The sequence below is a fragment of the Salmo salar genome, chromosome 04, assembly GCF_965601325.2.
Source record: "Salmo salar chromosome 04, fSalSal1, whole genome shotgun sequence".
Lineage (NCBI taxonomy): Eukaryota > Metazoa > Chordata > Actinopteri > Salmoniformes > Salmonidae > Salmo > Salmo salar.
The window spans coordinates 12346178-12370125 of NC_138294.1; the positions used below are offsets into that span (position 1 = coordinate 12346178).

Below are 23948 nucleotides of genomic sequence, written 5' to 3' on the forward strand. Positions count from 1 at the left end.
GGTTTACACACATTAGAGGAAGTATAAACCAACCTCAACAATTGAATATACATTTATGAAGAATGACGGTTCTTAAATAAGTAAATGGCCTATTTTGTACAGTTTCTTTGTATCTATTGCTGTAACCCCCTCCGCCCCACCTACCCAATCGCGGCACCCCCACCCCCAAACTACTTCCCGTGGCTATTGCCTCTGTACCTCTGAAAGCGTCCCTTTACTCCTTTAATTTCTGCTGTCTCTGCTATAACGTTTCAGGACCCATCAGCTCTACAAAGTCCTCTGTCGCCACCTAGAGGAACAAAGGAGTGATTACAACTATCACAGGAACGACATTAAGCTGATACGAATCCTGTAGAATGTTTTCTGATGTTTTTTGTGACTGAATGTAATAACTACGAGCTGAAGACACATTCAAATATCAAATGATCAAATAATTGTAATGGACAATAAATATTTTCTTTATAGAGTTTGCGGCGTATGCAATGCCAAGATGTACCAGATGTGTGGTGTTATTTCCAGATGTGTTTAATTAATTTGACCCTATCAATATTTGACACCACAAACATTTCAAATATTAGAACTACATATTCTGCCTCTTTGAAAACGTAAACCTGTTTTTTTTTAAAGAGGGAGTTGTTTGTCTAAGTTATTTCCTGTTAGAAACTGAAAGTAAGTTCTCTCTTTCTGTGGCTTCACCCAGGTTTTTGGACTTGCAAGACAGAAGGACAAATGGTAGGTTAATATTTTTATTATGAAAGTCAGGTGTACGATTCTTTTGAAGTCGATTCTTATTCAACTCAACGAAACTTGTATATATAATAAAGGCCCGATTTTTCAACTTCTTTCTAATAAATGGCAAGTAAAAAATCTTGTACCCCACTAGGCCCACTGGCATAATGGCATGGGACGCACAAGGAAAACCACGAAATGTGTTCTCCTTTACAAAGCTACCTGACGCTGAGATTTAAGCTATTTAGCAGATATATAAATTTGTTTGTTCTAAAATAAGAGATGCTTACCAGGAAAGGAACAATAGACAATCATGTGTGTTGTATACATACAGTATATTTCTTCCAAACTTTGATAGGCGGTCATAGGCCTAATTGAGTCCCGTCATATTTTTACATGTGTGTCCGAATACCCATACTTGTATTCTAAATAGTAGGCACTTTAGGTATGCGAAAATATAACGTTTTATATGTGAAAATCGACTATGCTTTAAATGGCAGGATGTTATACTAATTTCTACTATATTTCGCTGCACACTGTTGAGGAAGGACGCACTGTACCCAAATGAACGGTGAGTCTACTCTAGTATGTTGATATTTGTTGCTTACTGCATACATTTTTTGTAAACAGTACGTTTCTAAATAGTATATTGTACGATTAGTAGTACACATTATGCCGTTATAGTAAGTAGTAGGCAATACAGCTTTCGGTTACGGAGTATGACTTCCAGCCAACATTGACAAAATGGATTCATAAAAGCCACTTTGGTTTTGCGTTGGGACATAGAGATAGACATTTTCTTCTTCAGGACTGGCTGATCCTACCGGATGACCCGGCTGGACATGACTCCAACGTGGTCACCAGGGAGAATAAGACAATGAAGTTAGAAGTCCCACCGCGTTGACTACATTAAAATGGTGGAAGCACTCAATGGCGCTGCCCATGCTAAAGCGGCATTTTGGCCGCTAGAGGCCTCTAACATTCTCTATGGTTGGGGCAGGTTGAGGCATTTTGGCTAGAAGGGAAACAGATTGTCAGAATTGACCAGGACTGACTTTTCCGAGCAGGTTAGGAGAAATTACTCCACAGGTTAGTATAATTAACGTAGTAGGTTGGGGAAATTAGGTTAAAGTTAAGAAAAGGGTTAGGTTTAACTAAAATGCAAAGTTAACTTTTGATGGCAATTTGACATGAACCTTACACTGTCGGCTAGACCAGATTGGGTCTGTTTGGTGTCCAGCCTAGGCATAACACAATTTCCTAAAAGAGGACTGACACGAAAAAGACAACTAAATAACCTAATTTATACTGCATATTCACTATAATTATAGTACATTGCTGGGTTAAATCTTTTTATTACATTTTTTTATAATAATAATAAAATAAAAAACATTCAACATTTAGTGTTTTTCGCAATTGCATTCGGTACAAAATGCTTTACAGAATGTCATTATGTCAATTTAAATCCCCAGCACAGCAGGCCAACAGTAGACCTACTTGTTTTAATATAATGGTGTTTACTCTTATTTACAGATTGATATGGGACTAGACCAGTCCTCTTCAGGATTGTGAGACCTCCTCTCTGAGTTATAATGAGTTATCAGCAGGGGGCTGAGGGTGGAGCCATCCCTAAAGAAAGACAGAAGGATGGGTCACCAAACAAGGATCTTGATGATACCATGGACCCTGATATGAGGTAGGTGTGTGTGTGTCTGTGTGTCCGTCCATTGGAGCGCGTTGCACTTCTAATGATGACATCTGATGTACAGTGGTTCTTCCTTTAAAAGTTGAGTCATACCTTGCAGGCTATCGCAGAATTCTATGGTACATTATTTAAGTGTCAGCCATCGTTGCCATTAATGCTAGTTAGTGCCAGTTTGACCACCAGATTGCATCGTTGAGAAGCATTTGACAGTTTTTAATATTGGCTGTACTAGAGAATTTAAAACCTTTTTTGTAAGAACATAGTATATTGGATTGATTTTAAGAAATGTAGCTTAATTAATTTGATTCATATTATGGTGTTCTATTCCAAGAAAAACGGAACCCTCAGGGTTTCCGTTAGGAAAATATGGCGCCGTACAACGTGGCTTTACTCGTGGCCGTGGAGCTGGGGGGAAGTGCAACTAAAATGTACCTGAGATGTAGAGTAGTTGAAATAAACATCTGCATTTTGAAAGTCTTTTTTATTGTTATTTTATTAACGAAAGCATAAAGATGTTGATGAACAGATACTATGTAAAACTTTAGTGCACTTAAGTTGGGGTGATTTTCACACCTCAGTAGCCGGGCCATTAAACTAATCGTTGGATAACAGATCAGCTCTCGGAACTCATTAACACGCGTTACTGTGTGTGTGTTTCGATCCTTTCTCTCTCTCGCTCTCTGTCTCTCTCGCTCTGTCTCTCGCTCTCGGTTGCACCCTCTAACCACTGTTTATATTATTTACAGTAGTGATGGACAGCTGGAGGCATTTTGTTTTTCACAAGCGTAGCAGGCTGTGAATTCTGCAAACAAGCCAACCTAACTAAGAAATAAATGTTGTTATTTGCCATGGTGAATAATCCAATAATAATTGGTTGGACACATAAAAGGAAACATCAAGGAGTTTACCAGAATCTCTAAATGAAAATACTGGCAGATCAATAAATTACAGTAGTATATCTAATAAAATTGAGTGTCACGGTTGTCGAAAGGAGTGGACCAAAGTGCAGCGTGGTTGTAGTTCCACATTTTTATTTAATCCGTGAAACTTTGCAATACATAAATAACTGAATATGACAAAACAAACCGTGACGCAGAGAGAAACAAACACTACTCAAAATATAATAACCCACAAAACCCAGGAAGAAAAACCCCTACTTAAATATGATCTCCAATTAGAGACAACGTGGACCAGCTGCCTCCAATTGGAGATCAACCCAAAAAAACAACAACATAGAAATAGAAAACTAGAACTAAACAGAACAAAACACAAAACACCCCCTGACCTACTCTACTATAGAAAATGACATCTTACTAGGGTCAGGACGTGACAGTACCCCCCCCCAAAGGTGCAGACTCCGAATGCAACTAAAAACAACAAAAGAAACCACAAAAGAAAAGGGAGGGTGACAATTGTCTATGGCGGCTCAAATGCAGTCCACATAACCTCCAGCAGAGGAGGCGGCTCCGGTTTGGGGCGCTCCACCCGCTGATCCCCGCTCCACCCGCTGATCCCTCTGCTTTAGTATCATCGGACCGTGGATCGTCGTCGGAGGTTCTGGGCTGCAGGCCGTCGCTGAAGACTCTGGGCTGCAGGCCGTCGCTGAAGACTCTGGGCTGCAGGCCGTCGCTGAAGGTTCTGTACTGGGGAGTGTCGCTGGAGGCTCCGGACTGGGGAGCGTCGCTGGAGGCTCCGGACTGGGGAGCGTCGCTGGAGGCTCCGGACTGGTAACACGCACCTCAGGGCGAGTGCGGGGAGCAGGAACAGGACACCCCGGACTGGGCAGGCGCACTGGATGCCTGATGCGTGGGGCTGGCATAGGATATACTGGGCCGTGGATGCGCACTGGAGGTCTGGAGCTTATGGCTGGCACAACCCGTCCTGGCTGGATAATCTCCGTAGCCCGACAAGCGCGAGGCGTTGTGACAGGTCGCACAGGTTTGTGTTGGCGAACTGGGGGTACCGTGCGTAGAGCTGGCGCAGGATAACCTGGACCGAGAAGACGCACCGGAGACCAGGAACGCTGAGCAGGCATACTCCTTCCTCGTTGAATGCCAACTCTAGCACGGCACCTGTGAGGAGCTTGCACCGAGCGCACTGGGCTGTAGCTGCGCACTGGCGACACAGTGCGTATCTCAGCATAACATGGTGCTTGCTCGATCACTCGCCCATTTACATTTAAGTCATTTAGCAGACGCTCTTATCCAGAGCGACTTACAAATTGGCCCCCCACAGTAAGCACGGGGAGTTGGCTCAGGTCTCCAACTTGACTCTGCCAATCTCCCCGTGTGCCCCCCCCCCCGGGGGGCTGTCTCTCGCACTTGCCTAGTGGTTTGTACAGCGCCTCATAATAACGCCACTCTGCCTTCGCTACCTCAATTTCCTCCTTCGGTCGGCGATACTCGCCAGCCTGACTCCAGGGTCCTTCCCCGTCCAGAATTTCCTCCCAGGTCCATTTCTGTTGCTCCTGGGCACGCTGCTTGGTCCTTTGATGGTGGGTTATTCTGTCACGGTTGTCGAAAGGAGCGGACCAAAGTGCAGCGTGGTTGTTGTTCCACGTTTTTATTTAATCCGTGAAACTTTGCAATACATAAATAACTGAATATGACAAAACAAACCGTGACGCAGAGAGAAACAAACACTACTCAAAATATAATAACCCACAAAACCCAGGAAGAAAAAACCCTACTTAAATATGATCTCCAATTAGAGACAACGAGGACCAGCTGCCTCCAATTGGAGATCAACTCAAAAACAACAACATAGAAATAGAAAACTAGAACTAAACATAGATATAGAAAACATAGAACAAAACACGCCCTGACCTACTCTACTATAGAAATTACATCTTACTAGGGTCAGGACGTGACATTGAGGATTCTAAATTAATATCTAAGGGGCTTTTATACAATTATAATGCAGGGTTAATAATACATTCATATATTTGTAGGGGTTGATGCATTTTTTTGTTGGGGCAAATCTGGTTTTAGAGTACTTAAGCATCGAACACATTGCAAGTAGCCGGGCTATGAAGAGTCTATTGTCCTGCTAATAGTCCATCATGGGTGGATGGCTTCTTTTGTATTCAAATGTATTGATTGAATGTGTTAATTACAGTAATTTATTCTCATTCTCGGAGTGGAAACGTTGTTTGCAGAGTTCACAATCTCATTTTCAAGTCCTTGTTTAAAAAATAGCTATATTTTGGAGATTATTTCGTTTTCAAATAACCGAAAGTGAGCGGTTGTAATCTGAATAAAGGGAAAAAGCCCATTCTTGAACATGGGGTGAGACAATACACCCTTTTAATGTTGTCTTGCTTGCCATTCCAAATAAAATGCAATCTTTTTTTTCTCATATAATTTAAACAGGTTGCACGATGTAGGCAAAACCAAAAGCTAATAGGTAAACTGATATGACTAAAGAGTTAATCAGGGTGATTCTTCCACAAATGGACAGGTATTTTCGTCAAAGACACGTTGTTTGCAGAGTCCACAAACAGGAGGGGGAGTTCCAGAGCTCACAGGTGTGCCTGGCATGGATCCAAATCAAATCACATTTTATTGGTCACATACACATGGTTAGCAGATGTTAATGTAAGTGTAGCAAAATGCTTGTGCTTCTAGTTCCGACAATGCAGTAATATCTAACAAGTAATCGAACAAATTCACAACAACTACCTAATACACACAAATGTAAGGGACGAATAATAATATGTACATATAAATATATGGATGAGCGATGGCCGTGCGTCATAGGCAAGATGCAGTAGATGGTGTAGAATACAGTATATGAGATGAGTAATGTAGGATATGTAAACATCATTGAAGTGGCGTTATTTAAAGTGACTAGTGATACCTTTATTAAAGTGGCCAGAGATTTGAGTCTGTATGTTGGCAGCAGCCTCTCTATGTTAGTGATGGCTGTTTAACAGTCTGACCTTGAGATAGAAGCTGTTTTTCAGTCTCTCGGTCCCAGCTTTGATGCACCTGTACTGACCTCGCCTTCTGGATGATAGCAGAGTGAACAGGCAGTGGCTCGGGTGGTTGTTGTCCTTGATGATCTTTTTGGCCTTCCTGTGACATCGGGTGGTGTAGGTGTCCTGGAGGGCAGGTAGTTTGCCCCCGGTGATGCGTTGTGCAGACCGCACTACACTCTGGAGAGCCTTGCGGTTGAGGGCGATGCAATTGACGTACCAGGCGGTGATACAACCCGACAGGATGCTCTCGATTGTGCATCTGTAAAAGTTTGTGAGTGTTTTCGATGACAAGCCAAATTTCTTCAGCCTCCTGAGGTTGAAGAGGCGCTGTTTTGCCTTCTTCACCACGCTGTCTGTGTGGGTGGACCATCTCAGTTTGTCCGTGATGTGTACGCCGAGGAACTTAAAACTTTCCACCTTCTCCACTACTGTCCCTTCGATGTGGATGGGGGGTGCTCCTTCTGCTGCATTGTGACTCCATCTCGTTCCTTGCCCTCTTCAACGCGTCATTCTCCGCCTGACTCTTCGCCAATAATTACATTTAGAGGAATGGTGGATTCGAAATGAATATCTAAGCGGCATTTTTTGTTAGGGAAAATCTGGTCTGTGAGAATATCTAAGGGGCTTTTATATAATTATAATGCAGGGTTAATAATAATAATAATTGCTTTGTAAATAAGGATGCATTATGAAAGGAAAATGACATGCGCGAGAAACGGTGGTAATATTTTTCCTTTTAGAGACTATAATACATGGCATCCAGGTCAGGTTAACCAATAATATACACAAAGCACTAACCCTGACTCTTGTTTTTTAAGTGATCCTAGGTCTAGGTCTATATATTCCTGGTGTTTTTTTTAACATACATCACTTATTTTAGATAAACACTCTTCACAGACCGTGATTATTTGAGACCAAAACTAGCGATCAATTGTAGAGTCGTGACTTTTTACAATCACTTCTATTTTCAGTCCATTAAAGTTTGGCCGTGTCACTTGATTACTACTGTACCTTTTTGTATCTACCTTTCCAATTATTTTTAGAGTTTGGGATTTACAAATGTGCGCTTTTTATGTCATTTTTTTGTTAGGGCAAATCTGGTCTGTGAGAATATCTAAGGGGCTTTTATATAATTAAAATGCAGGGTTAATAATAATAATAATAATAATAATAATTGTTGTATTACAGATCGGCTCTCAGAACTCATTAAGAGGCGGCTTCTATCTTCAATACGCTTTAAGTGCTTTATTATCCAAATGTTTAAAGTGCGTGTGGGCGACGGAGAAAAACAAAATGGTGCAGTTTGAGGTTATGAGGTGGACAGTCAAAACATGTATTTATTAAAGACTATCAGAAAGAATGTTGGTACTTATTTATTTTGATCCAAAGCCATGACTGAGTCACTCAGCTTTATGTAGGTGTCGAGCCTATATGACTGAGTCACTCAGCTTTATGTAGGTGTCGAGCCTATATGACTGAGTCACTCAGCTTTAGGTAGGTGTCGAGCATATATGACTGAGTCACTCAGCTTTATGTAGGTGTCGAGCCAATATGACTGAGTCACTCAGCTTTATGTAGGTGCCGAGCCAATATGACTGAGTCACTCAGCTTTATGTAGGTGTCGAGCCAATATGACTGAGTCACTCAGCTTTATGTAGGTGCCGAGCCAATATGACTGAGTCACTCAGCTTTATGTAGGTGCCGAGGCTATATGACTGAGTCACTCAGCTTTATGTATGTGCCGAGGCTATATGACTGAGTCACTCAGCTTGATTATTTAGCAGACATCACTTGATGCTTATATTCAGTCAACACATCTTAAGAATATCATGTCATATAATTGAACATTATCATTTCTCTTGTTAAACCTTAGTTTAAAAACAGTTTTAGTAAGTAATATGCTACAGTCCAGTTAAAGCTTCTTCTGACCAAGTAGAACCAAAAAACAAGTGTATTCGGGTGTGCGTGCAGGACAGAGGAATAGCAATTCTTACACTATTGTTCGAAATTCAATCACCTTCTTCATCCTCATCATTCAGTTAATTGAAATTCAATTATCAGTTTCTATTTGGTTTATATCGCCCATTCATTGACAGCATTCATTCAGGTAGAGACACAATAGGCCTTGTGACCCAAAAGCAGAATCAGTGCTCTAACTCCCCCTTGTGCTGGTCTGGAGCAGTGAATTAGTGACGCAGGGTATACCCTGACTACACAGCGAGCTTGCAAAATATATTTAGAAATCTATATTATTTAATTATTGCATCCACACTGCTCGCTCGCGATATAAAGTCAAGAGAAGAAAAAGCCTGGAAGGAGGAGAGATGACTTGAAAAGATTCAGTTGGCCGTTTTATGTGTGGATTAATTGTCGGAGTAGAGGACCTTGTGCATTTCAGGTAAAATAACAACTCAATGTTTATATCCCAGGACAAATTAGTTAGCAACAGCAAGTAGCTAAATAGGACAAATTAGCTAGCAAGTGCAAGCTAGCTAGCTAAATTGCAATAAATGTTTAATGCTTTTCGACCTGTCCCCAAATGAATATAATTGGTTCAGAGTTTGTTTTGATATTTTAACCTGCGTGTCGTGATCACGTTTGGTGTGGGGGGACAAAATACATTTATGCACGATGGCGAACGCGCGCATCCGGTTTGGGTTCCGTGTAACGTACTAAACCACAAATTACCTCTAAAACCCGCGGCATAATCTCAAAACTTTTAATTGAGGAACCGCTGTAGTAATCAGGATAACTGTCTGTTATAGTAATTATCAGGATAACTGTCTGTTATAGTAATTATCAGGATAACTGTGTGTTATAGTAATTATCAGGATAACTGTGTGTTATAGTAATTATCAAATCAACGTTTATTTGTCACGTGCGCCGAATACAACAGGTGTAGACCTTACAGTGAAATGCTTACTTACAGGCTCTAACCAATAGTGCGTAAAAAAGGTGTGTGTGTGGGGGGGTGGGGGGGGGGGTGTGTAAGTAAAGAAATAAAACAACAGTAAAAAGACATTTGAAAATAACAGTAGCAAGGCTATATACAGACACCGGTTAGTCAGGCTTATTGAGGTGCATGTAGGTATGGTTAAAGTGACTATGCATATATGATGAACAGAGAGTAGCAGTAGCGTAAAAAGAGGGGTTGGCGGGTGGTGGGACACAATGCAGATAGCCCGGTTAGCCAATGTGTGGGAGCACTGGTTGGTCGGGCCAATTGAGTTAGTATGTACATGAATGTATAGTTAAAGTGACTATGCATATGTGATAAACAGAGTAGCAGCAGCGTAAAAGAGGGGTTGGGGGGGGGGGGGGGGGGCGACACACACGATGCAAATAGTCCGGGTAACCATTTGGTTACCTGTTCAGGAGTCTTATGGCTTGGGGGTAGAAACTGTTGAGAAGCCTTTTTTGTCCTAGACTTGGCACTCCGGTACCGCTTGCCATGCGGTAGTAGGGAGAACAGTCTATGACTGGGGTGGATGGGGTCTTAGACAATTTTTAGGGCCTTCCTCTGACACTGCCTGGTGTAGAGGTCCTGGATGGCAGGCAGCTTTGCCCCAGTGATGTACTGGGCCATACGCTCTACCCTCTGAAGTGCCTTGCGGTTGGAGGCCGAGCAATTACCGTACCAGGCAGTGATGCAACCGGTCAGGATGCTCTCGATGTTGCAGCTGTAGAACCTTTTGAGGATCTCAGGACCCATGCCAAATCTTTTTAGTTTCCTGAGGGGGAATAGGCTTTGTCGTGCCCTCTTCACGACTGTCTTGCTGTGTTTGGACCATTCTAGTTTGTTGTTGATGTGGACACCAAGGAACTTGAAGCTCTCAACCTGCTCCACTACAGCCCCGTTGATGAGAATGGGGGCGTGCTCAGTGCTCCTTTTCCTGTAGTCCACAATCATCTCCTTAGTCTTGGTTACGTTGAGGGATAGGTTGTTATTCTGGAACCACCCGGCCAGGTCTCTGACCTCCTCCCTATAGGCTGTCTCGTCATTGTCGGCGATCAGGCCTACCACTGTTGTGTCGTCTGCAAACTTAAGAGTTTATTCGGAAGATAACAGCTCTATAAACATTATTTCGTGCTGCCCCGACTTTCTAGTTAATTATCTACCTGATTAGCTTAATCAGGTAATATTAATTACAGAGAAATTATTTTATAGAATAGCATGTCATATCACTTAATCTGCCATAGCCAAAGACACGATGTCACGGTCATCGTATGAATGAGACCAAAGCGCAGCATGTGTATCGTTCCACATTTTTATTCAACTGTGAAACTATGCAAGACATACAATAAACTAATAAACAAAAACAACAAACCGTGACAAAGAGGTGCAACATACACTAACTCAAAATAATCTCCCACAAACCCAGGTGGGAAAAACAACTACTTAAATATGATCCCCAATTAGAGGCAATGATGACCAGCTGCCTCTAATTGGAGATCATCCCAAATAAACTCAACATAGAAAAACAGAAACTAGAACATAACAACATAGAAAATTTAAACTAGACAAAACCTCCGTCACGCCCTGACCTACTCTACCATAGAAAATAAAAGCTTCTATGGTCAGGACGTGACAGACTCCGAACGCAAAACCTGAAACAATACAAAAAAAAAGGGAGGGTTAGGGTGGGTGTCTAATGTCGGTGGCGGTTCTGGTGCAGGACGAAGAACCTTCTCATCCTGCGGATCCTCCTGTATCGGAGGCGGTTCTGGTGCGGGACGAAGAACCCTCTCATCCTGCTTATCCGCCAGCATAGGAGGCGGCTCTGGTGCAGGACGACGAACCCTCTCATCCTGCGAATCCAGCATAGGAAGCGGCTCTGGTGCAGGACGACGAACCCTCTCATCCTGCGAATCCGCCCTCATCGGTGGAAGCTCTGGGCCGCCAACCGTTGCTGGAGGTTCTGGACTGTGAGCCTTCTCAGGAGGTTCTGGACTGTGGGCCTTCTCAGGAGGTTCCGGACTGTGGGCCTTCTCAGGAGGTTCCGGACTGTGGGCCTTCTCAGGAGGTTCCGGACTGTGGGCCTTCTCAGGCGGTTCCGGACTGTGGGCCGTCTCAGGAGGCTCCGGGCTGTGGGCCGTCTCAGGAGGCCTCGGGCTATGGACCGTCTCAGGAGGCCTCGGGCTATGGACCGTCTCAGGAGGCCTCGGGCTATGGACCGTCTCAGGAGGCCTCGGGCTATGGACCGTCTCAGGAGGCCTCGGGCTATGGACCGTCTCAGGAGGCCTCGGGCTATGGACCGTCTCAGGAGGCCTCGGGCTATGGACCGTCTCAGGAGGCTCCGGGCTGTGGTCCGTCGTTGGAGGTTCCGGACTGGGAACTGTCGCCGGACTGGACAGGCGCACTGGAGGCCTAGTACGTGGAGCCAGTGACAGGTGGCACCAGACTGGTGACACGCACTTCAGGGCGAGTGTGAGGAGCAGGCACAGGACGTACTAGACTGGGGAGGCGCCCTGGAGGCCTGATGCATGGGACCGGTACAGGTGGCACCGGACTAGTGACCTGCACCTCAGGGACAGTGCGAGGAGGCACAGGACATACCTGACTGGGAACACGCACTTCAGGGAGAGTGCGGGGAGCAGGCACAGGATGTACTGGGCTGTGGAGGCGCACTGGAGACCGGGTGCGTAGAACCGGTGCAAGATATACTGGACCGTGAAGGCGCACTGGAGGTCTGGAGCGTAGAGCTGGCACAACCCGTCCTGGCTGAATGCTTACTTTAGCCCGGCATGTGCCGGGCGCTGGCACAGGACGAACTGGGCTGTGAAGGCGCACTGGCGACACAGTGCGTAAAGCTGGTGCAGGATATCCTGGACCAAGGAGACGCACCGGAGACCAGGAGCGCTGAGCCGGCACAACCCGTCCTGGCCGAATGCTCACTTTAGCCCGGCAAATGTGGGGCGCAGGCACAGTGAGCACCGGGCTATGAATGCGCACTGGAGATACAGTACGCATCACCGCATAACACGGTGCCTGACTGGTCACACGCTCCCCACGGTAGGCACGGGGAGTTGACTCAGGTCTCAACCCTGACTCTGCCCATCTCCCCGTTTGCCCCCCCAAGAAAATGTTGGGGGCTGCCTCTCGTGCTTGCCTCGTGGTTGGTATCATTCCTCGTATCGTCGCCGTTCCGCTCTCGCTGCCTCCAACTCCTCCTTCGGACGGCGATACTCCCCGGGCCTTGTCCAGGGTCCTGCTCCATCCAGGATTTCCTCCCAGGTCCAGTCCTCCTGACCACGCTGCTTGGTCCGTTGGTGGTGGGAGATTCTGTAACGGTCGTCGTATGAATGAGACCAAAGCGTAGCGTGTGTATCGTTCCACATTTTTATTTAACTGTGAAATTATGCAAGACATACAATGAACTAATAAACAAAAACAACAAACCATGACGAAGAGGTGCAGCATACACTAACTCAAAATAATCTCCCACAAACCCAGGTGGGAAAAACAACTACTTAAATATGATCCCCAATTAGAGACAACGATGACCAGCTGCCTCTAATTGGAGATCCCCCCCCCCCCCCCAAAAAAACAGAAACTAGAACATAACAACATAGAAAATGTTAACTAGACAAAACCCCGTCACGCCCTGACCTACTCTACCATAGAAAATAAAAGCTTCTATGGTCAGGATGTGACACACGACAATGTTAAATGTGCAACCAGAGGGAAAAGAACTCTGGACCACCTTTACTCCACACACAGAGATGCATACAAAGCTCTCCCTCGCCCTGCATTTGGCAAATCTGACTATAATTCCATCCTCCTGATTCCTGCTTACAGCAAAAATTAAAGCAGGATGCACCAGTGACTAGATCAATAAAAAAAGTGGTCAGATGAAGCAGATGCTAAGCTACAGGACTGTTTTGCTAGCACAGACTGGAATATGTTCCGGGATTCCTCCAATCGCATTGAGGAGTACACCACATCTGTCATTGGCTTCATCAATAAGTGCATCGATGATGTCGTCCCCACAGTGACCGTACGTACAGTATGTAAAAATGTAATAAAAATGTATGCACTCTACTGTAAGTCGCTCTGGATAAGAGCGTCTGCTGAATGACTAAAATGTATATGTAAAAAATGTACATACCCCAACCAGAAGCCATGGATTACAGGCAGCATCTCCACTGAGCTAAAGGCTAGAGCTGCAGCTTTCAAGGAGCAGGACTCTAACCCGGAAGCTTATAAGAAATCCCTCCGACGAACCATCAAACAGGCAAAGCGTCAATACAGGACTAAGATCGAGTCGTACTACACCGGCTCTGATGCTCGTTGGATGTGGCAGGGCCTGCAAACCATTACAGACTACAAAGGGAAGCACAGCCGAGAGCTGCCCAGTGACACGAGCCTACCAGACTAGCTAAACTACTTCTATGCTCGCTTCGATGCAAATAACACTGAAACATGCATGAGAGCACTAGCTGTACCGGAAGACTGTGTGATCACGCTCGCCGCAGCCGATGTGAGTAAGACCTTTAGACAGGTCGAAATTCACAAGGTCGCAGGGCCAAATGGATTACCAGGACGTGTACTGCGAGCATGCGCTGACCAACTAGCAAGTGTCTTCACTGACATTTTCAACCTCTCCCTGTCCAAGTCTGTAATAGCAACATGTTTTAAGCAGACCACCATAGTGCCTGTGCCCAAGAATACTAAGTTAACCTGCCTAAATGACTACCGACCTGTAGCACACACGTCTGTAGCCATGAAGTGCTTTGAAAGGCTGATCATGGCTCACATCAACACCATCTTCCCAGAAACCCTAGACCCACTCCAATTTGCATACCGCCCCAACAGATCCACAGATGATGCAGTCTCTATTGCACTCCACACTGCCCTTTCCCACCTGGACACAAGGAACACCTTTGTGAGAATGCCATTCATTGACTACAGCTCAGCGTTCAACACCATAGTGCCCTCAAAGCTCATCAATAAGCTAAGGACCCTGGGACTAAACATCTCCCTCTGCAACTGGATCCTGGACTTCCCGGGCCGCCCCCAGGTGGTAAGGGTAGGTAACAATACATCCGCCATGCTGATCCTCAACACAGGGGCCCCTCAGGGGTGCGTGCTCAGTCCCCTCCTGTACTCCCTGTTCACTCATGACTGCACGGCCAGGCACGACTCCAACACCATTATTCAATTTGCCGATGACACAACAGTGGTAGGCCTGATCAAAAATGACAACAACGAGACAGCCTATAGGGAGGAGGTCGGAGACCTGGCCGTGTGGTGCCAGGACAACAACCTCTCCCTCAACGTGATCAAGACAAAGGAGATGATTGTAGACTACAGGAAAAAGAGGACCGAGCACGCCCCCATTCTCATCGACGGGGCTGCAGTGGAGCAGGTTGAGGGCTTCAAGTTCCTTGGTGTCCACATCACCAGCAAACTAACATGGTCCAAGCACACCAAGACAGTCGTGAAGTGGGCACGACAAAACCTATACCCCCTCAGAACACTGAAAAGATTTGGCATGGGTCCTCAGATCCTCAACAGGTTCTACAGCTGCACCATCGAGCGCATCCTGACTGGTTGCATCACTGCCTGGTATGGCAACTGCTCGGCCTCTGACCGCATGACACTACAGAGGGTAGTGCGTACGGCCCAGTACATCACTGGGGCTAAGCTTCTTGCCATCCAGGACCTCTATACCAGGCAGTGTCAGAGGAAGGCCCTAAAAATTGTCAGACTCCAGCCACCCTAGTCATAGACTGTTCTCTTTGCTACCACATGGCAAGCGGTACCGGAGCGCCAAGTCTAGGTCCAAGAGGCTTCTAAACAGCTTCTACTCCAAAGGCATAAGACTCCTGAACATCTAGTCAAATGGCTACCCAGACAATTTCAATTGCCCCCCCCTCCACTCTCCACACCACTGCCACTCTTTTTTGTCATCAATGCATAGTCACTTTAATTAACTCTACCTACATGTACATGCTACCTCAAATAACCAGTGCCCCCACACATTGACTCTGTCTTTGCACCCCCCTGTATATATTGTTATTTTTTTACTGCTGCTATTATTCTTATCTGTATTTTTTGAAACTGCACTGTTGGTTAGGGGCTCGTAAGTATGTCATTTCACTGTTGTATTCGGCGCATGTTACTAATACAATTTTATTTTATTTTATTTGAAATATGTACTCCTGAACTTATTTAGGCTTGCCATAACAAAGGGGTTGAATACTTATTGACTCAAGACCTTTCAGCTTTTCATTTTTAATACAAAACAAATTCGACTTTGACATTTTAAATTCAGGCTGTAACAACACAATCCATAAAAAGTAAAAGGGTGTGAATTATTTTTAAAGGCACTGTACCTAGCTACGGAGGAGCGGCTAATGTGGAGGAACTTTGAATGTCCAAGAGTTGGCTGAACGCTGAGGCTAGCTCAACGCCCTGGACCAGAGCTAGCAAACAAGCTTGTGTGTGCAGCGGCACCAGAATTCAAAATAAGTTTGACCTTTTTGTTAACCTGTTAGGGCTAGGGGGCAGTATTTACACGGCCGGATAAAAAACGTACCCGATTTAATCTGGTTATTACTACTGCCCAGAAACTAGAATATGCATATAATTATTGGCTTTGGATAGAAAACTCCCTACAGTTTCTAAAACTGTTTGAATGGTGTCTGTGAGTATAACAGAACTCATATGGCAGGCAAAAACCTGAGAAGATTCTGTACAGGAAGTACCCTCTCTGACCATTCCTTGGGCTTCTTGGCTCTGTTCATTGAAAATTTAGGATCTTTGATGTAACGTGACACTTCCTACGGCTCCCATAGGCTCTCAGAACCTGGGAAAAAGCTGAATGATGTAATTCCAGCCGCTGGCTGAAAAACTTTAGCGCCTTTGGTAAGTGGTCTATCAGAGGACCATCAGACTGAGGCTCGTGCACAAGGGGATCCCATGTTTTTATTTTCTCTCTCTTTGAACGTAAACACGCTTTCCCGGTCGGAATATTATCGCTTTTTTTACGAGAAAAATGGCATAAAAATTGATTTTAAACAGCGGTTGACATGCTTCGAAGTACGGTAATGGAATATTTAGAATTTTTTTGTGCGCATCACCCTTCTTTACAATTCGGATAGTGTCTTGAACGCACGAACAAAACAGGATATTTGAACATAACTATGGATTATTTTGAACCAAACCAACATTTGTTATTGAAGTAGAAGTCCTGGGAGTGCATTCTGACGAAGAACAGCAAAGGTAATAACATTTTTCTTATAGTAAATCTGACTTTGATGAGGGCTAAACTTGGTGGGTGTCTAAATAGCTAGCCCTGTGATGCCGGGCTATCTACTTAGAATATTGCAAAATGTGCTTTCACCGAAAAGCTATTTTAAAATCGGACATAGCGAGTGCATAGAGGAGTTCTGTATCTATAATTCTTAAAATAATTGTTATATTTTTTGTGAACGTTTATCGTGAGTAATTTAGTAAATTCACCGGAAGTTTGCTAGTTCTGAACATCACATGCTAATGTAAAAAGCTGGTTTTTGATATAAATATGAACTTGATTGAACAAAACATGCACGTATTGTATAACATAATGTCCTAAGATTGTCATCTGATGAAGATCATCAAAGGTTAGTGCTGCATTTAGCTGTGGTTTGGGTTATGTGACATTATATGCTAGCTTGAAAAATGGGTGTCTGATTATTTCTGGCTGGGTACTCTGCTGACATAATCTAATGTTTTGCTTTCGTTGTAAAGCCTTTTTGAAATCGGACAGTGTGGTTAGATTAACGAGAGTCTTGTCTTTTAAAATGGTGCAAAATAGTCAAATGTTTGAGAAATTGAAGTAATAGCATTTCTAAGGTATTTGAATAACGCGCCACGGGATTCCACTGGCTGTTACGTAGGTGGGACGAAATCGTCCCACTGGCCCTAGAGAAGTTAAATCCAATGTGAAATGTGATAACTATAGTATCCTTAACTAGCCTAGAAAACTAGCTGGCAGGCAGAGACTGGAAGGAGAGTTTTCTGTGTGACATAGTAAGTCCTTTTCATAGGCGCTTTGATGCCATTTTCCCCCAAAATTTTAAAGAACGTTATTAATAGGTTCCCATAAAATAATAGTTCTGTTCCGGAACAGTAGAAGTCACTTTCGTTCCAGGTTTTGTTCACGTTCCTCAAAAATGTTTTTTGTTCCTTTACGGTTTTCGGTTCTGTTCCCTGAACCATTCCAAGCCCTGGTTCACTATCAGAAGGTTCTCAAACGCTAAAGCTGCAATAAAAATCTTCTCTGTTCCCAGTGTCCATGTGCATAAAACAGACTTTTCTACACCCAGCTGTGAGTCCACTAGAACACTGGAGACTGACGGAGAACTAAGGTGCTTCTAATTATTATTTGTTGCTTGTCTGATTTGTTTTTTCTTGATTACCTCACAGTTAATTGGTTTTATGTTCACAGAAACAATTTGAAGCATCTCCAGCTACGTACAGCTAGTCATATGTCTATGAGTGACCAGAGTGACCAGTCAGTGAATTCAAGCAGAGACCCAAGTGATTATGGAGACCAAATCATGGATGAAAGGTAAACCAGTACAGCCTATGCGGAGTAGTATAGCTGTATGACACATACGTGTATCGTGTGCTGTACATGTTTATTGTATGTTCAATTGAATTGTGGTACGGTCTTTTGTTGCTTGCAGGGTCCATCTGCAGAGACCAGTGTCACCAGCCCCCAGTTATATATCCATGAAAAGTGACCAATCTATGATTATCCCTTTTGGATTCAAAGAGGGAAACTTAACTCAAAAAGAGGAGTAAGATCACATTTTATTTATGGCATTTTATCCAATTTGATGTCACTAATTAATCTATTTACTGTTGTCGCTTGTAGTAGACTATAATTGGTTATGTGCAGTAGAATATAGAAGAGTAACCAATTATATTGTTATTATCCTATTCAAGTCTGTAGAAAAGGGTTTTGTTCATTGTGTGTCCTCCACAAGAGGTCCCCACTTGCCTTGTTATGACAGGATTTCACAGTTTATTTTTTGCATAGTTTCATGCCAAAATGCTTGATTCTGCTTCGGCAATAATGACATTTTGCATTGAAATTTGCAATGATTTTGTGCAATATGTCATGAAAATGCGATGACAAGGGAAAACGTTTGTTGACGTGTTGCTTGATTGAACCATTTTATGCAGTAAAAGTGTGGTGATTGGTTAAAATTGTGAGCCCTCTTTTTGAATTGCGTTGAACGGACAGTTAGATGCGGTAACATTGCAATGATTTGACTGTTTTATGCGGTAATAGTGAGAAATTGTGAACGCAGAATCACTAAATCCTGGACGGACTGTAAGTAGTGTCTTCTGTAAGATCGGGCTAGATATTTCAGGCAGTTGAGAACAGCAAGCAAACTTTAGCTATGAAGACACAATAACAATACTCCTAATTAACAAAAATGTAAGCTTTATTTCAAGGTAAGCAAGTTACCATTGACCTCAAACTAATAGTTCAATGTTCTCTGAGTGTTTGTGAAGTTTTCATTTGAATTAAAACATTTTTCATCTAGCATGCAATGCTTATGTTAGTTTTAACCAGCTAGCAAACAATTAGCTAACGTTATCTAGTTACCTAGCAACAGACTCGCCAGCTGTGTATGGAAACAATTGAATGTGTGTCTGCGAGCAGAGGTTGTGAGAGAGAGCTTTCAATTTTGTGCAGATGTGGGATATACATTTTAAAATCAATTATAAATATAAAGTTTGGGGTCACTTAGAAATTTCCTTGATTTTGACAGAAAAGCAAAAAAAAAATGTCCATTAAAATAACATCAAATTGATCAGAAATACAGTGTAGACATTGTTAATGTTGTAAATGATTATTGTAGCTGGAAACGGCAGATTTTTTTTATTTTATGGAATATCTACATAGGCCCATTATCAGCAACCATCACTCCTGTGTTCTAATGGCACGTTGTGTTAGCTAATCCAAGTTTATCATTTTAAAATGCTAATTGATCATTAGAAAACCCTTTTGCAATTATGTTAGCACAGCTAAAACTGTTGTTCTGATGTAAAGAAGCAATAAAACTGGCCTTCTTTAGACTAGTTGAGTATCTGGAGCATCAGCATTTGTGGGTTCGATTACAGGCTCAAAATGTCCAGAAACAAAAACATTTCTTCTGAAACTCGTCAGTCTATTCTTGTTCTGAGAAATGAAGGCTATTCCATGCGAGAAATTGCCAAGAAACTGAAGATCGCGTACAAGCTGTGTACTACTCCCTTCACAGAACAGCGCAAACTGGCTCTAACCAGAATAGAAAGAGGAGTGGGAGGCCCCGGTGCACAACTGAGCAAGAGGACAAGTACATTAGAGTGTCTAGTTTGAGAAACAGACTCCTCACAAGTCGTCAACTGGCAGCTTCATGAAATAGTACCCACAAAACACCAGTCTCAATGTCAACAGTGAAGAGGCGACTCCGGGATGCTGGTCTTCTAGGCAGAGTTGCAAAGAAAAAGCAATATCTCAGACTGGCCAATAAAAAGAAATGATTAAGATGGGCAAAAGAACACAGACACTGGACAGAGGAAGATTGGAAAAAAAGTGTTCTGGACAGACGAATCTATGTTTGAGGCGTTCGGATCACAAAGAAGAACATTTGTGAGGCGCAGACCAAATGAAAAGATGCTGGAGGAGTGCTTGATGCCATCTGTCAAGCATGGTGGAGGCAATGTGATGGTCTTGGGGTGCTTTGGTGGTGGTAAAGTGGGCGATTTGTACAGGGTTAAAATCAAATCAAATGTATTTATATAGCCCTTCGTACATCAGCTGATATCTCAAAGTGCTGTACAGAAACCCAGCCTAAAACCCCAAACAGCAAGCAATGCATGTGAAAGAAGCACGGTGGCTAGGAAAAACTCCCTAGGAAAAACTCCCTAGAAAGGCCAAAAACCTAGGAAGAAACCTAGAGAGGAACCAGGCTATGAGGGGTGGCCAGTCCTCTTCTGGCTGTGCCGGGTGGATATTATAACAGAACATGGTCAAGATGTTAAAATGTTCTTAAATGACCAGCATGGTCAAATAATAATAATCATAGTAGTTGTCGAGGGTGCAGCAAGCACGTCCGGTGAACAGGTCAGGGCAATACCCCAGGACAGGGCCAAACAGGCAGGATATAACCCCACCCACTTTGCCAAAGCACAGCCCCCACACCACTAGAGGGATGTCTCCAACCACCAACTTACCGTCCTAAGACAAGGCCGAGTATAGCCCACAAAGATCTCCGCCATGGCACAACCCAAGGGGGGGGGCCAACCCAGACAGGAAGACCACATCAGTGACTCAACCCACTCAAGTGACGCCCCCTCCCATGGACGGCATGGAAGAACACCAGTAAGCCAGTGACTCAGCCCCTGTAATAGGGTTAGAGGCAGAGAATCCCAGTGGAGAGAGGGGAACCGGCAAGGCAGAGACAGCAAGGGCGGTTCGTTGCTCCAGCCTTTCCATTCACCTTCACACTCCTGGGCCAGACTATACTTAATCATAGGACCTACTGAAGAGATAAGTCTTCAGTAAAGACTTAAAGGTTGAGACTGAGTCTGCGTCTCTCACATGGGTAGGCAGACCATTCCATAAAAATTTAGCTCTATAGGAGAAAGCCCTACCTCCAGCCGTTAGCTTAGAAATTCTAGGGACAATTAGGAGGCCTGCGTCTTGTGACCGTAGCGTACGTGTAGGTATGTACGGCAGGACCAAATCGGAAAGATAGGTAGGAGCAAGCCCATGTAATGCTTTATAGGTTAGCAGTAAAACCTTGAAATCAGCCCTTGCCTTAACAGGAAGCCAGTGTAGGGAGGCTAGCACTGGAGTAATATGGTTCTAGTCAGGATTCTAGCAGCCGTATTTAGCACTAACTGAAGTTTGTTTAGTGCTTTATCCGGGTAGCCGGAAAGTAGAGCATTGCAGTAGTCCAGCCTAGAAGTAACAAAAGCATGGATACATTTTTCTGCATCATTTTTGGACAGAAAGTTTCTGATTTTTGCAATGTTACGTAGATGGAAAAAAGCTGTCCTTGAAACAGTCTTGATATGTTCTTCAAAAGAGAGATCAGGGTCCATAGTAACGCCGAGGTCCTTCACAGTTTTATTTGAGACGACTGTACAACCATCCAGATTAATTGTCAGATTCAACAGAAGATCTCTTTGTTTCTTGGAACCTAGAACAAGCATCTCTGTTTTGTCCGAGTTTAAAAGTAGAACGTTTGCAGCCATCCACTTCTTTATGTCTGAAACACAGGCTTCTAGCGAGGGCAATTTTGGGGCTTCACCATGTTTCATTGAAATGTACAGCTGTGTGTCGTCCGCATAGCAGTGAAATTTAACATTATGTTTTCGAATGACATCCCCAAGAGGTAAAATATATAGTGAAAACAATAGTGGTCCTAAAACGGATCCTTGAGGAACACCGAAATTTACAATTGATTTGTCAGAGGACAAACCATTCACAGAGACAAACTGATATCTTTCCGACAGATAAGATCTAAACCAGGCCAGAACTTGTCCATGTAGACCAATTTGGGTTTCCAATCTCTCCAAAAGAATGTGGTGATCGATGGTATCAAAAGCAGCACTAAGATCTAGGAGCACGAGGACAGATGCAGAGCCTCGGTCTGACGTCATTAAAAGGTCATTTACCACCTTCACAAGTGCAGTCTCAGTGCTATGATGGGGTCTAAAACCAGACTGAAGCATTTCGTATACATTGTTTGTCTTCAGGAAGGCAGTGAGTTGCTGCGCAACAGCTTTTTCTAAAATTTTTGAGAGGAATGGAAGATTCGATATAGGCCGATAGTTTTTTATAATTTCTGGGTCAAGATTTGGCTTTTTCAAGAGGCTTTATTACTGCCACTTTTAGTGAGCTTGGTACACATCCGGTGGATAGAGAGCTGTTTATTATGTTCAACATAGGAGGGCCAAGCACAGGAAGCAGCTCTTTCAGTAGTTTAGTTGGAATAGGGTCCAGTATGCAGCTTGAGGGTTTAGAGGCCATGATTATTTTCATCATTGTGTCAAGAGATATAGTACTAAAACACTTTAGTATCTCCCTTGATCCTAGGTCCTGGCAGAGTTGTGCAGACTCAGGACAATGGAGCTTTGGAAGAATACGCAGATTTAAAGAGGAGTCCGTAATTTGCTTTCTAATGATCATGATCTTTTCCTCAAAGAAGTTCATAAATGTATTACTGCTGAAGTGAAAGCCATCCTCCATTTGCGAATGCTGCTTAAAGGGATCTTGAAGAAGGAAGGCTATCACTCCATTTTGCAACGCCATGCCATACCCTGTGGACGGCACTTAATTGGAGCCAATTTCCTCCTACAACAGAACAATGACCCAAAGCACAGCTCCAAACTATGCAATAACTATTTTGGGAAGAAGCAGTCAGCTGGTATTCTGTCTATAATGGAGTGGCCAGCACAATCACCGGATTTCAACCCTATGGAGCTGTTGTGGGAGCAGCTTGACCGTATGGTACGTAAGAAGTGCCCATCAAGCCAATCCAACTTGTGGGTGGTGCTTCAGGAAGCATGGGTTGAAATATCTTCAGTTTACCTCAACAAATTGACAACTTCAATGCCAAAGGTCTGCAAGGCTGTAATTGCTGCAAATGGAGGATTCTTTGACGAAAGAAAAGTTTTAAGGACACAATTATTATTTCAATTAAAATCATTATTTATAACCTTGTCAAGGTTTTGACTATATTTCCTATTCATTTTGCAACTAATTTCATATATGCTTTCATGGAAAACAAGGACATTTCTAAGTGACCACAAATTTTTGAACGGATTGTAGTTTATTTATTTATTGTCCTATCATGATTGAACTGTCCCCAACCCTATACCCTAGACACCCATGGGCCTACTGTAAGTGGCCTATATGCAGCTAAAACAGAAGGATAAATGTGGTCAGAGACCCACTAAAGTAGCACTGCCCCCTCAAGACTCTGAGCCTGATTGGCAGGGTTGGTCCTACAAAGCCAAAACCTCCTGATGGGTGAGCATAATATACAAGGAATTTCTCAAAGCTGCTATTGAGAACCTTGACGACCTTGTACCTAGCCGGTGGGGATTCCGGTGGGGTGCCTCCACCCAGGCAGTGGCAGTGCTGGCAACACTAGCTGCAGTAACTCTGATCTCCGTCAGCTAGGACTTGACATTGGTTAATCAAATCTTCCCATTCTTGCTCAATTTTACATGTCTTCTCAAACAGATGCAACTGTATATGCATTCGCACAACAAGTCTTCTCTTGAGTTGGGCTCGAGGATGGAACAACTGTTGAGCATCTGAGCTGGTGGTTGTTTGTCGGGGGGGAAAGGTTGAGTGTGTATGATTGTGTGTGTTTATGTATGCCTTGACGGGTGGCAGCCTAGCGGTTAGAGCGTTGGGTAACAGAAAGGTTGCTGGGTTGAATAACCAAGCCGACAAGGTGAAAAACCTGTCGATGTGTCCTTGGCACTTAATCCTAATTTGCTCCAGGGGCTGACTCTGTAGGTAGGCCGTC

The 23948-nt window shown here is 43.7% G+C and overlaps 1 protein-coding gene across 3 annotated transcripts in view; it reads left to right on the forward strand.

Annotated features, from left to right (window-relative positions):
* The first annotated feature begins 593 nt into the window (after positions 1-593).
* The window catches only part of LOC106610529 (interferon-induced very large GTPase 1), a 59925-nt gene continuing 36570 nt past the window's right edge, over positions 594-23948 (forward strand). The window contains exons 1-5 of one of the 3 annotated variants that reach the window (XM_014209914.2): positions 594-732; positions 2263-2425; positions 17691-17768; positions 17849-17971; positions 18090-18203. In XM_014209914.2, coding sequence (XP_014065389.1) covers positions 2322-2425; positions 17691-17768; positions 17849-17971; positions 18090-18203 — 419 coding nt within the window. In that variant the 5' untranslated portion in view covers positions 594-732; positions 2263-2321. Of the gene's footprint in view, positions 733-1223; positions 1301-2262; positions 2426-17690; positions 17769-17848; positions 17972-18089; positions 18204-23948 lie in introns of those variants that run through there. The other 2 variants (XM_014209916.3, XM_014209917.2) reach the window with 2 other exon arrangements.